Source organism: Aethalodelphis obliquidens, unplaced genomic scaffold (genome assembly GCF_003676395.1).
Source record: "Aethalodelphis obliquidens isolate GAN/ISIS:26980383/991018 unplaced genomic scaffold, ASM367639v1 scaffold30, whole genome shotgun sequence".
Classification (NCBI taxonomy): Eukaryota; Metazoa; Chordata; class Mammalia; order Artiodactyla; family Delphinidae; genus Aethalodelphis; species Aethalodelphis obliquidens.
Genome location: NW_020837974.1, coordinates 15,751,413 through 15,766,628, shown reverse-complemented (window position 1 = coordinate 15,766,628; position 15,216 = coordinate 15,751,413). Strand labels below are relative to the sequence as shown.

The window sequence follows — 15,216 nt, the reverse complement described above, 5'->3', positions numbered from 1 at the left end:
TCCCTGGTCCAATTTCCTGCGGCATTTCCTCCAGCGTTTCATCAGTGTAGGAACAGAGGGCAGGGAACCTAAACCACAGGAGTTGTGAAGTATGTAGATAACCTCAGTGATATCTTGAAGCAGAGATGTTTTCAAGTCTCCTGCTTTTTTTTTTTTCTTGAGGTATAGTTGATTTACAATAACATATTTGTTTCAGGTATACAAGATAGTGGTTCAAAAGTTTTATATATTATGCTCCATTTATAGTTATTATAAAATATTGGCTATATTCTCTGTGCTGTACAATCACCACTCCTTATGGGTTTTTTTAAAATTAATTAATTAATTAATTTTTGGCTGCGTTGGGTCTTCGTTGCTGCGCACGGGCTTTCTCTAGTTGCGGCGAGCGGGGTCTACTCTTCATTGTGGTGTGCGGGCTTCTCATTGCAGTGGCTTCCCTTGTTGCGGAGCATGGGCTCCAGGTGCACGGGCTCGGTAGTTGTGGTGCATGGGCTTAGTTGCTCCTCAGCATGTGGGATCTTCCTGTACCAGGGCTCGAACCTGTCCGTGTTTCCTACATTGGCAGGTGGATTCTTAACCACCGCACCACCAGGGAAGTCCACCACTCCTTATGTTTAAATTTCAGTATTTTTATTAGGCTGTGTCTCCATGCTGACTGAGTTGTACTACCTTACCAAACGTTTTCTCTGAAACGCATCTTTAATCTTTTCTACCAAATTTTTCTGCAAAAATTTTCACGCTTTGAGAAAAGTTAATAGTACAATGAATATCCATATACACTTCACCTAGATTTATCAGTTGTTAACATTTGCCACATTTGTTTATCTCTCTTTATATATACACATATATATGTAAAGAATAACATACATATGTATATATTATTTTATCAGTGAGGATTCTCCAGAGAAACAAAGCCCATAGGATATATCTATATGTATATCTGTATCTGTATCTCTATATAGATACATAATTCTTCTTCTCTCTTTTCCTATCTATCTATCTATCTATCTATCTATCACCTATAAAGAGATTGGTTTTAAGAAGTTGGGTCATGCAATGTAGGGGCTGCCAAGTCTGAAACAGGGCAGGCTGGCAGTCTTGAGGCATCTGCTGCTTTATTTTTAATCTTCATGCAAACTTTGCCTTCTTCTTACTAATATATTCCATTTCATTTTACTCTTTAAAAAGAAGGTAGGGGCTTCCCTGGTGGCGCAGTGGTTGAGAGTCCGCCTGCCGATCCAGGGGACGCGGGTTCGTGCCCCGTTCCGGGAAGATCCCACGTGCCGCGGAGCGGCTGGGCCCGTGAGCCATGGCCGCTGGGCCTGAGCGTCCGTAGCCTGTGCTCCGCAGCGGGAGAGGCCACAACAGTGAGAGGCCCGCATACCACAAAAAAAAAAAAAGAAGAAGGTAGTCTCCTTTATAAACCCTTAGCTGAACTGAACCTCAGGAAGATGTCTACCCTGCAGTACGCGGCCGCTTCATCCTGCGTATGCGTGTTGTCCACAGTTCGAGAAATGCAGTCTTAGACCCTGACGGCAGGATTTGTACTCCTCGGAGCACGTGGCTGCTCTTCTCGGGAGAAGGTCTTCTGGCCGTCTCAATGCGTCTTTGCTACTAACCCAGCTTCTCAGGGTCTCTGCCGCCTTTCCCCCTGGGTCTTACCTTCGTCCAGCAGCCATTGTGTTCCTAACTCCAAGGCCCACGCCCGCTCTCTCCTCAGGCTACACGGTGACCTGGCTGCCCTCCCGACGGACCACGTCGCTGCTGGCAGCTGGAGCCCCCCGATACCAGCACGTGGGGCGGGTGTTGCTGTTCCAAGAGCCAAAGGGCGGAGAACGTTGGAGCCAAATCCAGAAAATAGATGGGATCCAGGTGAGCGTGATTGCAGGGGCGTCCGCCCAAGAGGGGGTTGGAGTGACGCTAGTTATGCTTCCTGCTGTCTTCCGAACACGCGTGCACTTGCTGAGCACTCGCCCTGTGCCGAGCACTGTCACATTTGTTCCCCTGCAAAGCCTCTGAGGTTAGCCTTGTCATCCCCACTTGCCAACTTACGATCCCAACTTGTCTGAATTCATACGGGCTCTGAGTGGGACCCAGGACTTGGACCTTCATTTGAGGGCTTAGAGTAGGACGGATAAGGTGCCCTTGATGGGGAGGGAGGTGTCCTGCCCTAGGTTTCTTCCTCAAACGTCTTCCTCTCCCTGCAGATTGGCTCTTATTTTGGCGGCGAGCTGTGTGGCATTGACATGGACCAAGATGGGGAGACAGAGCTGCTGCTGGTTGGAGCCCCCCTGTTCTATGGCGAGCAGAGAGGAGGCCGGGTGTTTATCTACCAGAGAAAAAAGGTGGGGACCAGGACAATGCGTGGAGGCTGTGGGAGAAAGAGACTCCCGTGCCTTCTCTGTTCTCAGTTATTCTGAAAGCCTTTCCCTGCCTGATCCTGTGTTAATCAGACCTTTAGAACAACGACAAACGTTAGCAAATATGCAGAGGTGGTTAAAAATGTGTGCAAGGCCCAGTGCCAAACTTTTTATATATAGGATACCTCGTTTGATTCTCGTAATCACCTTCTGGGATACTATGAGCTTTATTTTACAAATGGGAACATCGCAGCTCAGCAAGGCTGGGCAACTTTCCAAAGGCACAAAGTCACACAGATAACAAAGGTGGGGAGTTCCCTGGCGGTCCAGTGGTTAGTGCTGAGTGACTGAGGTGGGACCTGTTGCCTTGCTCCTTCCCAGCTGGGGTTCGCCATGGTCTCAGAGCTGCACGGGGATCCCGGCTACCCCCTTGGGCGATTTGGAGCAGTCATCGCTGCCCTGACGGACATCAATGGGGATGAGCTGACGGACGTGGCCGTGGGAGCCCCTCTGGAAGAGCAGGGGGCTGTGTACATCTTCAATGGGCAGCAAGCGGGGCTGAGCCCCTGGCCCAGTCAGGTGAGGTACCCCGCCTGCCAATCAGAACCCATTCCCAGGCAGCTGGCAGCCACCAAGCCCCAACCCCACTCCTCAGCCAGACTCTTCTCGCCCTTCCACCCGTCCTCTCCCCAGCTTAGCATGAATCTCTCTCTTGGTCTCAGCGGATAGAAGGGACCCGGATGCTCCCAGGAATTCGATGGTTTGGACGCTCCATCCACGGGGTGAAGGACCTTGGCGGGGACGGCCTGGTAGATGTGGCTGTAGGGGCTGAGAGCCAGGTGATCGTGCTGAGGTAAGATGGGACTCCTGAGTCCTACCTGGGGATGATTTCAGTCCTCATCCTTTCAGCAGTTACGATGCACTAGGCATCGTGCTAAATGCTTATCGACTTCGGCGCATTCGGTCCTCGGCTCAACCCTGTGAGTTTGGTTCTCCTTTTTTTTTTTTCTTTTTTTGCGGTACGCGGGCCTCTCACTGTTGTGGCCTCTCCCGTTGTGGAGCACAGGCTCCGGACGCGCAGGCTCAGTGGCCATGGCTCACGGGCCCAGCCGCCCCGCGGCATGTGGGATCTTCCCGGACCGGGACACGAACCCGTGTCCCCTGCATCGGCAGGCGGACTCTCAACAACTGCGCCACCAGGGAAGCCCTGGTTCTCCTTTTATACTGGCTTTGTGTCTGGCTCCAGGTTAAACAGCTGCTATTCAGTGACAGACTAGAATTTGAACCCAGGCCTGTCTAACACTAAAACCTCCTAGAGAGATGTGGGATGGCTTTAGAACCTGGTGACCTGTATTCAAGTCGAAGCTCTGCCGCTGACTTCTTGGGTGATCTTACCCCAGTCACTTTGCTTCTCAAGACCTCAGTTTCTTCATCTTTGAAATGGTGATGGCATTTCCTGCCTGACCCAGATCTTAGAGTCACTGGAAGCCTCACGTAACGTCATCTAGTGACTAGATACTGTCTTCAATATGGAACAAGTCATTGGCTACAGTGTATGTGTGGGGAAACATATAATAAAAAAGTAAAGCAAATAAATAGATCATTACAATTGTGATAAGTGCCATGAGGGACATGAGCAGGGTTCTGTGAGAGAGAATAGCAGGGGAGACCTACTATAGGCTGGTGGCCAAGAAAGGCCTTTCTGAGGAACTGGGACTTGAAAGATGAGAAAGAGCCAGGCTTGCAGAAATCTGGGGTAAGAGCTTTCCATGTCGAAAGCCCAGGAGGTGCCAAGGCCGTAAGGCAGGCAAAAGTGTGACGTGTTCAAGGCACGGAAATAGGGTCAGTGTGGTAGGAGGTGAGACTGGAGAGGAGGGACTTCCCTGGTGGTCCAGTGGGTAAGACTCCATGCTCCCAATGCAAGGGGCCCGGTTTCAATCCCTGGCAGGGAACTAGACCCCACATGCCTCAACTAAAGATCCCCCCGCATGCAGCACTGAAGATCCCACGTGCCACAACTAAGAACCAGTGCAGCCAAAAAAAAAAGAAGACTGGAGAGGCAGATGGTATGGCACAGACAGTGAAAAGTTTAGATTTTATTCTGAATACCATGGGGCATCCTTGAAAGGTTACTGGCATGGAAGCTCAATATCTTTGTTCCCTGACCAGGGATCGAACCTGGGCCCTTGGCAGTGAAAGCTCGGAGTCCTAACCACTAGACCACCAGGGAATTCCCTGACTTTTCTTTTTATAAATTCATTCATTCATTCATTCATTTTTATTTTTAGCTGCGTTGTTGCTGCATGCCGGCTTTCTTTAGTTGTGACAAGCGGGGGCTACTCTTCGTTGAGGCACGCGGGCTTCTCATTGCGGTGGCTTCTCTTGTTGCGGAGCACAGGCTCTAAGCGTGCGGGCTCAGTAGTTGTGGCACGTGGGCTCAGTAGTTGTGGCGCAGGGGCTTAGTTGCTCCGCAGCATGTGGGATCTTCCCGGACCAGGGCTCGAACCCGTGTCCCCTGCATTGGCAGGCGGATTCTTAACCACTGCACCACCAGGGAAGTCTCGACTTTTCTTTTTAAAAGCTCATTCTTCTGTGTGAGAAATGGGTCAGAAGGCTGCTAGGAAGAATATCATTATGGGGAGCCCTAATGAATTATCATTATTATTTTCATTGCAAAGAGACAGTGACACTGAGGTCTGCTTTAGGGAAGGGGAGTCCTCTGGTCTCTGCTAGCTGGAGCCCCAGGTCTGGCTGGGGATGGCAGTTGAGGCCGAGGAAGAGCGTCGGTTGTTTCCTTCCCTGAAGCTCCCGGCCTGTGGTGGATATCATCACAACCATGTCCTTCTCCCCGGCCGAGATCCCAGTGCATGAAGTCGAGTGCTCGCATTCCTCCAGCGACAAGAAGAAGGAAGGCGTTAACATCACAGTCTGTTTCCAGGTCAAGTCTCTCATCTCCCAGTTCAAAGGTCAGTGCTGCCTTCCTGCTTCCCAGCGCAGCTGCCTGCCCCAAATCCAGGCTCACGGCCCCAGGATCCGCCATCATTCAACTCTTGCCTTTCCACCCTGCCCAGGGCACCTGGTTGCCAACCTCACTTACACTCTGCAGCTGGATGGCCATCGGACCAGAAGCCGGGGGTTGTTCCCAGAAGGGAAACATGAGCTCAGCAGGAACACAGCTGTCACCTCAGTCAAGTCCTGCACTGGGTTCTGGTTCCACTTCCCGGTAAGGAGCCAGCAAGTCTGCTCAGGGGAGGGAAGGGGCGGACGAGCTGACCGCAGCGGGAGGCAGCCCCAGTGCCAGGCTCGGCTCCATCGCTGTCCAGCACAGGTCACAGGTCACCTTGATCTCCTGGTCCTACCGTTTCCTCTTCTGTATCACAGTAGTAACAATACCTTCAGCATATTTTCTTCTAGTCCTTAATCCACATCCATAGGCATTTTAAACATGATTACAATTGTAAAGTACTTACCATTTTTTCCCTACTCTTTTCACACATCATATATTAATGCTGCAGCCCAGCTTTCAGATTATTTTTAATGGCCACAGAATATTCGGTCCTATGGAATATTCAGGCACGGTGGTGTGTCACTATTTGCCAGGTACACGTGGTCATTTTTCATTATTATTATTGAAATATTTATTTATTCATTTATTTGGCTGCACCAGGTCTTAGTTGCGGCACTCGGTATCTTTGTTTGCCGTGTGGGTGTTTTATTATTAACATCCATCCCAGGGCTTCCCTGGTGGCGCAGTGGTTAAGAATCCACCTGCCAATGCAGGGGACATGGGTTCGAGCCCTGGTCCAGGAAGATCCCACATGCCGCGGAGCAACTAAGCCCGTGCGCCACAACTACTGAGCCCGCGTGCCACAACTACTGAAACCTGAGTGCCTAGAGCCTATGCTCCGCAACAAGAGAAGCCACTGCAATGAGAAGCCCGCGCACCGCACAAAGAGTAGCCCCCCGCTCGCCACAGCTAGAGAAAGCCTGCACACAGCCACAAGGACCCAACGCAGCCAGAAATAAATAAGTAAATGTATTTTTAAAAAGTGCACCCCAGAAAGAATTTTTTTAAGTTCTTGTTAGTTTAGATAACTGCCAAAATACCCAAATTCCGTTTGCTTATATCTGTTCTGTATGAAATAAGATTGATATTAAATTTTATTCTGGCCTCAAATATTTCATAAGAGACTGAATACGTGATTGGTATACTCAGTATAAGATTTTGAAGTTTATTTTCAAGTTTTTATTATGGGAAATTTCAGACATACAAAAGTAGAAAAAGAGTTTAATGAACCGCCAAGCAGCCATCACCCATTTTCAACAACGATCAGCTCACGATCTCATTTCGTTCAGAGCCTCTCTGCCTCCTCATACCCGTAACCCGCATTACAAGATTTGGAAATTTTAAACATAAATTTGCCAGAGAAGAGGCACTGTGACATGATGGAAAGACTTTAGACTTGGGAGTTGGACAGATCTGGGTTCACGTCCCAGTTCTAGTCCTTAGGAAAATTGTGTCACCTTTGTACACCTCACTTTCCTCGTCTCTGATGTGGGGATAATAATGCCCACCTCTTCGAATTGGGGGAACCTTTAGGTGAGGACAAAAAGTCCTCCAAGTGAGCGTCTCCAAAGTGTCAGGCACTGGTAATAACATAAAAGACTGAGACCCATCCCTGTTGTCAAGGAACTGGGATATTCTACTTATTCTAAAGTATTCTTTTCTTGTGCAAACTTTGATAATGGTTGCCTAGAGGAGTTTGACAAAGACTCAGGGACTTCTGTTAGGACTCAGTGGGGAAAAGTGCTGTGGTTGATGACTGATGTCTGCCTTGGGATTGGGGCTGAGGGATGAACACTCGTACTGAGAAGCAAGCTGGGCATATCATAAACACCTGATGTATAGTAAACATCCTTCCACTCCTGGTAAGGTCTCAGACAACTAGCTACTGGAATTTCATCCTTTATAAAGTATGAACAAGTTGTGCTTTTAACTGGAAGTGTGGTAAAGGTTAAACTCATGACATAGGGTGTATTCTTATTGCCCTCAGGTGTGCACTCAAGACCTCATCTCTCCCATCAATGTCTCCCTAAATTACTCTCTCTGGGAGGAAGAAGGGACACCGAGGGACCAAAGCACGGTAAGAAGAGATCAGCTGGAGAAACTGATAGGAAATAAGGGAGAACAGAAATTCAATTTGCCAGGACTGTATTACATTGGCTTCAAGCAATAGAAATGAAATATGCTTACTTAAGCAGAAAGGAGTCTATGGGAGTTTGTATTTAAGAGAAATTTGGAAAACTGGGATTGGGAAGATGGAGGACCAGGGTAGGTGGAGGCTCTGGGGGCTCTCAAGAGGAAGAAATAATGGATGGACTTCCCAGGGCACGGCCCCTTCCACGCGTCCCTCTGTGCATCAGTTTCAGACCTCATTAGGCTTCTAACCTGGGCGAATACTAACAGATGCAAATTACAGGGAGAGAACACCAGAAAGCCTAGGACCATCCCTTATCTGTGGAAGGACAGGGTATCCTAATTAGCCTTCTCGCCCAAGGGTATTCCGTTGAGGGCAGGTAGTTCCCTCAAAGCCTAATTGGGGTGCCCTTGTTATGTAAAAGAAGAGGAAAGCACTCTCTATCCTAGTCTCCTGGATCCCTCGCTCCCTACCCAGTGCCGAAAGCCTAATTTCCTCTTCTGAAATCCTTGACACTCAGCTGGTGGTTTGGCTTCTGTCGGAAGGCAGCAGGGTCTGATGGAAAGAACCTGGGCCTGGAAGCCTGAAGATGTAGATTTGTTTTTTTCTGGCACAAGCAGGTCTGTCTTTCTTTGGGACTGTTTCTGCATCTCTGCATTCTGAGGCCGCTTTCAGAGCCGGAGCTCCGTGACTGATAAACACACTCCTTCTTGTGGTTTTTGGCAGCTTGCGCTGAGTGCCCTGCCCCGCAACCTGCCACCCACTCAGGATGTATAGGGACAGCCAGCAGTTTCTCCCATCGGCACTAATTAAAAGAATAAAATAAAAAAGTCAAACTGTGTGGTGCAGCAACTCAGGCTTCAAAGGAGACCTGGGAATTCCCTGGTGGTCCAGTGGTTAGGACTCCAAGCTTCCACTACAAGGGGCACGAATTCGATCCCTGTTCGGGGAGCTAAGATCCCGAAAGGTGTGTCGCCCGGCCAAAAATAATAATAATAATAATAAACAAATTAAAGGCTAATTTTAAAAAAAGAGAGAAAGACCTGAGGTCACAGTTGTCAAAAAGTCTTCCTGGGGGAAGTGTCATTTGTTCCGGATCTCGCAGAATGAGTAGATTTTGCGTAGGTTGAGAGAGAAGAGGCACGATTTTAAGTTCGGGGGAAATGGGGAGGTGGGCTTAGCTTCTGGCAGGACAACTGAACAAGACAGAGGCCCTGGATGCCCCTTTGGGGACAGGCTGTAGTCTGGTGGGTGGTGGGAAATCTGCGTGGGAATGTTGGGGTGGCTGCGAGCAGTCAGCGGAAGCTGCCAGGAGCCCCGCCCTTAGGGGAGGGTCTGGAGGCTGCTTGGCAGATGGCCTGGAAGTGGAGGAGGCTGGAGTCTCTTGAGAACATACAGTTGATCATCCATAAAACACTCCTGTGTCACCATTACCCTCAACTGCCGAATATGGCTTGCGAGGCTGGGGGGAATCTGCACCCTGCTTCCCTCTCCTGCCCCTCCTGACACGCGGCACTCCCGCCAGTCCGAGCATCTTCCTGCGCCTTACACGGGCACAATCTCTCTTGCCTTGGCCTTCACGTAAACTGTTCTTTCTTCGTCTCTTTCCATTCTCTTCACCTGGCTCCCTCCTCCTCACCCTGTGGATTTCAGTTGAGATGCCATCCCTTCAGGAAGCTTCCCTGATCTCCAAGCGTAGGATAGGATCCCCTTCTACATCCTCTAAACATACCCTGTACCTATCCCATCCTCACACTTGAGGATGCCGGGCCGTTTCTCCCACCAGCCGGGGAGGACAGGCAGTGTGTCTGTTTTGATCTCTGCTGAGGGGTGTCTGGCCCAGAGCAGAAATTCTGGAAATGTTGAAAAAACTGGCCTTGATCTGATAAGAGATGGAGAGCTGGGGTTCACAGAGGAGAACCACAGGAGGAGCTAGTCCCAGGCAGGGGAGTCTAGAGGCTGCGCGGCCAGGTGCTGCTCCCAGCAAAGACTGGGAGAACCTGGGGGAGCTGCTCTGTCAAGCCCAGATCTCATGGCCAGGACAGGAAGTGGACACCCTGAGCCTCCCTCAAGGAACTGCCACCAGAGGAGTGTGGCACAGACAGCCTTGGGCTGAGTCGGGAGGTTGGGGCCTGCCCCGGGAAGGCGTTGGCTCCTGAGAGGGCCCCGACCACAGCCAGCCCAGCGGAGCACCAAGCTCTGAGCCCCTCCAGCTCTCCTCCATCAGTTCTGCTGCCTCAACTATTCTCTCCTGTCTCCCCCTCCTCCGTGCTCAGCAGGGCAAGGACATCCAGCCCATCCTGAGGCCCTCACCACACTCGGAGACCAAGGAGGTAAGAGGGGAAGAGGGGCAGACAGAGAGGCCAAGGTCCAGTCCTCCTGGGTGTGGGGATCTGAGCCTCCTGGTCCTTTCTTCTTGGCCTTCCAGATCCCTTTTGAGAAGAACTGCGGAGAAGACAAGAAGTGTGAGGCTAACCTGAGGCTGACCTCCACTGCAAGGTCTGTAAGGCCTCCTATTTCACTCGATGTTTTCCTGAGGCAGCTCCTGTGTATAAAAAGAACGTAGGACTTCAGGTCGGAAGACCCCCACGGCCACTGACTCCGTTTGTCGTCTGGGCCTTAGTTTCCCCCTCTGAGAAATGCTGGTGCCTTGCAGCTCTCCTATCAGGAATAGACGAGATCGCAAAACTTAAAGCCTGTGCATAGGAGCTTATTTTTGTGTATTTCTTTCTTCTGGCCTACCGGATCCCTCAGTTCTGAAAGTCCCCACCTCTGATCCTGCTTCCTTTGTTGGCCCCCATAACTTTGCCCTGATCCTCCCCCCAGATCCAGAGTCCTGCGTCTGACCCCCTCCGCCAGCCTCTCTGTGGGGCTGACACTGAGGAACTTGGGAGAAGACGCTTACTGGGTCCACCTCAGCCTGAGCTTCCCTCGGGGACTCTCCTTCCGCAAAGTGGAGACACTCAAGGTGAGCGAGAGGGTGGGGTCTGCCCGCAGACTATGTGCCAGGCTTGTCCTGCCTCTTGGAGCCCCAGGCGGTCAGGACAGCCTGAAGATGTGGGCGGAGGTCTTCGGACCACCTCTGGGTTCTCAGCCTGATGGCCACCCTCGAGCTGTGTGAGCTGAGATACAAGGTTCATCCTCTGTGAGCCTCGGATTCGCGACCAAGAAATGAGGCTGGGGACATCACAGGGTTAGAGGGTTGCATGAAATGGAGAGTGTGACAGAGGCTCATGGACCTGGTGACCAAGAAGTTGTGCACAGGTTCAGGGAGACTGAGCTACCTTCCTCCTAAAGGTGACCAACTTGTCTTTGAGGGATGGCCTGGGTTGTTTTATTATTTCATTATTTTTTTCTTCTAATTTTATTGAGATATAATCGACATACAGCACTGTATAAGTGGAAGGTGTACAGCATAATGATTTGACTTACATACATCATGAAATATTCATCACAATAAGTTTAATGCATATGCATCATCTCGTATGGATACAAAATTAAAGAAACAGAAAAAACGTTTTTGTGTGTGATGAGAACTCCTAGGATTTACTCTCTTGGGTTATTTTAAGTACAACTTTTATTTTTTAAATTATTGTTACTAAAGTAATACATAATCACCACAGAAACTTGGAAATTACGGAGAAGTTTAAAGAAGACAAACACCCGTACTTATACAACCCACAATTATGACTTTTAATATTTTGGTGTTTATCCTTCTGTTTATCTATACACATAGGTACAAATTATTGATACATTGTATATTTATTCTATATTTTAACTAATTGGCATTTTGCTCTCCATATGGTTATTTTTCCTCCATGTTTTTTTTTGTTTTGTTTTGTTTTTTGCGGTACGCGGGCCTCTCACTGTTGTGGCCTCTCCCGTTGTGGAGCACAGGCTCCGGATGCGCAGGCCCAGCGGCCACGGCTCACGGGCCCAGCCGCTCCGTGGCATGTGGGATCCTCCCGGACCGGGGCACGAACCCGTGTCCCCTGCATCAGCAGGTGGACTCTCAACCACTGCGCCACCAGGGAAGCCCCTCCTCCATGTTTTTAAAAAAATTTTGAATTTTGAAATTTAAAACAAAAATGTTGAGCCATACAATATTTGTCTTTTTGTGTCTGTCTTACATCACTTAGCAAGATGTTCTTCACCTTAGCATTATGTTTTTGAGGTTCATCCCTGTGATAGCAGGTATGAATTTCATTCCTTTTTAAGGCTAATATTCCATCACATGGATAGACCACATTTTGCTTATCCGTTCATCTGTGGATGGATCCTGAATTATTCTTATACAGCAACATTAAATGCTTTCTTAAGGGATATCTAGTAAAGTGATTGAGAACTTGAGATCTGGGGTCAAACAGACCTGGATTCAAGTTCCTACCAGATCCCTGCCGGGTTACCCAGTTGTGAGACTGGGGGGAAGTCTCTCGACTGCTCTGAGCCTCTATTTCCTTATCTGATTTTCTTCCCAATCTGAACTGAAATCTGTGGCTTCCAGACAGTGATGAAGATGAAGGGTTTTGTCCTCTTTAGCCCAGGATCAAGTTCATTTTGTAAATAGTTGCTGAATGTGTGGACGTAGCAGCATTTTAACTCTCTCCTGTGATTGTACCACAATTCACTGAACCATTCCCACCTCTTTGGATTGTTTGATCACTTCCAGTTTTTCCCTGTGAGAAACAGGATTGTGAACATCTTTGTACTGAACCCCTGGCTGTACCCCTGACTCTTCGGCCCCACCTTTCTGCAAATGTGCCCTGGCCGGGGGGAGGGGACCTGAGGGTTGGTGGCCTCTGGGGAACTCTTAGCCTTGCCCACTAAAATGCTCCTTCTCTCTCTTCTCACCCCCAGCCCCACAGCCAGATACCTGTGAGCTGCGAGGAGCTTCCCGAGGAGACCAAGCTTCAGAGCAGGGCCCTCTCTTGCAACGTGAGCTCTCCCATCTTCAAAGCAGGCAGCTTGGTGAGTGCTTCCAGCCCCCAGGAGTCAAGCAGCCAAGGGGCTGTAAGCTCAGGAGGGGAGGGAGCTCCTGGCTCTGGGGAAGGTGAAGGTGATTGGAAAGGCAGGGCTTATCCCTACCCCAAGAGAATGTGTGCAGAGGTGTCCTGTGTCGTGTTTGAGAGCCTAGACTTTGGAATCAGAGAAACCCAGGGTTAGGTCATTCATTTTGTGACCTTACACACATGACTTAACCACTCAGAACCTCAGTATCCTCATCTCTACAATGGGGATAAAACACCCAGCCCAGGGCTTGAGATAAGCTGTCACTGTGACTATGGCAGTGGGGGCATGGGGGCTGTGAGGGGCTAAGGCGGCCCCCTGAGGGCCAGGCGCCTTCCTTCTTCATTCCCGTCTCCTCCCCTGACAGGTTGATATCCAGGTGATGTTTCATACGCTGCTGAACGGCTCCTGGGGGGACTTTGTTGAGGTGCACGCCAATGTGAGCTGGTGAGCAGGCCCCAGGCAGGCCCCTGCCAGCATCTCCTCCCACCCTGGCCTCAGACTGTCACACAGTCCTGGCCAGACTGTCTCCGAACACTGCCCTCTACCTTGCCCCCTGCAGCAACAATGAGGACTCAGGCCTCCTGGAGGACAACTCGGCCACCACCAGCATCCCAGTCATGTACCCCATCAACATCCTCACCAAGGAGTGAGTCCTGAGCGGCCGTCCCCCCTCTCCTCCCACCTCAGCCTCCCCACCCAGGGCCCCAGTCTTCCTCCTGGGGCTGTCGATCTCTGAGTCAGATCGATACTTATGGTAGAAGAAAATGTGACTGAACGCTGAGCTGATGTGAGCTTCTGCTCCAGCTGCACTGCGCAGCTGAGGGCTTCCCCCGGAGCTTTCGACACCTCGCGAGGCACCTTGCCTCTCTCTGATTTACTGATGAACAACGAGGCTCAGAGAAGGGAGGAATCTGCCCAGAGTAGTACAGCTAGGAAGTACTGACACCAGGATCTGAACTTAAATCTGTCTTACTCCAAACTCCAGCCAAGCTCTTGAACATTTCCAGCCGTGCTAGGTTCCCTCTTCCCCGGGGCCAAGAGTGCTGGAAGAGATAGAAAAGTTTTCACAGTGACTCTTGCCGACGGAGAGTTTATGGTCAGGTTGGAGAACCCAGACACACAGAGTGAGTGTCTTAGAATGCTGTGGCAGGAAGGACCCATGGGGATCACTAGTTGGGTTTTCTCATTTACAGAAAAGAAGATGAAGCCAGAAAAGGGAAGTGGCATTTTTAAGTTGTCTCAGTGAGATAAGGGCGGGACCATGTCTGAGCCGGGGTCCCCGGTGCTTTTGAACATAAATGCCAAACACAATATTGTCTGAGGTGTGATATGAAATTAGAGCCAGGAAAGATGATGTGAGTTGGAGGAGACTTGAAAGGAGTCATGCAGAATAGGGGCTTGAACTGGGGTCTGGAGGATGAGGAGGTTCAGATAAGGGCTAGGAAGAAAGGCAGCCATTCTCATCAGAGAGACTAGCAAAGGGAAAGGCATGGGGGCGGCAAGCAGTGGGGCAGATCCGGGGAGCAGGGGGTGGGCAGGCCCAGAGGATGGTAGGTATCTGTGGGGAGCAGTGGGCAGGCAGACTCGGAAGTGGGCAGGTCTGGATGTCGGGGAGCTTTGGACCTGACCCTTGGGGACAGCAGGGAGCCATTGATGGATTCGGAGGAGGAGCGTGGCAGGATCAGAGAGTGATATTAGGAAGGTCATTAGACGGATGGGGTGGGAGAGCGAGCCAGAGGCTGGTGCACTTCTCGAGGAGATGAGCAGTGGGGCCCAAGGACAGTGGAGGCTCCGGCGAGGTGGCGTCTAGTGGGGAGAACACAGCTCCGAAAGCCATCCACTTGTGTTCCAGTCCTTGTCCCCCACTGCAGGACTTTGGGCAAGACTGACCCCTTCAGTGAGCCCTAGTTTCCAAAGGGCAAGAGCAGAGCAGTGTCAGGATGACATGAGATCGTGCCTGCGCCGTCTCTAGCACAGTGGCTGGCAACGCCGAGGCTTCCCCTGGCCCGGGGCCCCCTGGGTGACTGGGTTGCTGTCTTCTCTGGCTTCTACAGCTGCTCCTCTCTCTCCACAGCCAGGAAAACTCCACGCTCTATATCAGTTTCACCCCCAAGGGTCCCAAGATCCACCATGTCAAGCACATCTACCAGGTATGAACCTCAGTGTGAAAGGGTCCTTAGAGGTTTCACGTTCAGCCCCATCCTGAGGCCCAAGGATGCAGAGACCAACTAGACTCAGTCCCATCCTCAACGGGCCCAGCCCTCCACCTCGTTCTGTGATCCTTTCCCTGAAATGCTCCCAGTGGCGTATACTCACCAGCTCCTTTCCAACTCTGGATAAATTATTTCTGGAATCACGGAACTTGAGAGCCAGAAGGGCTCTGAGGGAGAACCTAGTTTTAGGGTTGTTGTTGTTTTAATTTATTTTATTGAAGTATAGTTGATTTACAGTGTCATGGGGTGTTTTTGTTTTTTGAAGTAGAAAGTTCCCATTTATTTTAGGATTCAATTATATAGACATTTGATCTCCTAATTGCGTTCTCAGTTAGGTACAGAATCAGATTCATGTTTTCCGGAGAGAACCTAGTTTGGTTTTTTTTGCTGCACTGTGAGGCTTTTGGGATCTTAGTTCCCCAACCAGGGATCGAA

The 15,216-nt window shown here is 50.2% G+C and overlaps 1 protein-coding gene across 2 annotated transcripts in view; it reads left to right on the top strand.

Annotated features, from left to right (window-relative positions):
• ITGAL (integrin subunit alpha L) overlaps window positions 1-15,216 on the top strand; it is a 41,550-nt gene that overhangs the window by 16,397 nt on the left and 9,937 nt on the right. Inside the window, exons 12-25 of one of the 2 annotated variants that reach the window (XM_027126389.1) lie at window positions 1,721-1,872; window positions 2,208-2,345; window positions 2,742-2,939; window positions 3,083-3,213; window positions 5,166-5,326; window positions 5,432-5,583; window positions 7,415-7,504; window positions 9,838-9,891; window positions 9,987-10,057; window positions 10,385-10,526; window positions 12,416-12,526; window positions 12,933-13,012; window positions 13,128-13,214; window positions 14,643-14,718. In XM_027126389.1, the coding sequence (XP_026982190.1) occupies window positions 1,721-1,872; window positions 2,208-2,345; window positions 2,742-2,939; window positions 3,083-3,213; window positions 5,166-5,326; window positions 5,432-5,583; window positions 7,415-7,504; window positions 9,838-9,891; window positions 9,987-10,057; window positions 10,385-10,526; window positions 12,416-12,526; window positions 12,933-13,012; window positions 13,128-13,214; window positions 14,643-14,718 (1,643 nt within the window). Of the gene's footprint in view, window positions 1-1,720; window positions 1,873-2,207; window positions 2,346-2,741; window positions 2,940-3,082; window positions 3,214-5,165; window positions 5,327-5,431; window positions 5,584-7,414; window positions 7,505-9,834; window positions 9,892-9,986; window positions 10,058-10,384; window positions 10,527-12,415; window positions 12,527-12,932; window positions 13,013-13,127; window positions 13,215-14,642; window positions 14,719-15,216 lie in introns of both variants that reach the window. The other variant, XM_027126388.1, reaches the window with a different exon arrangement.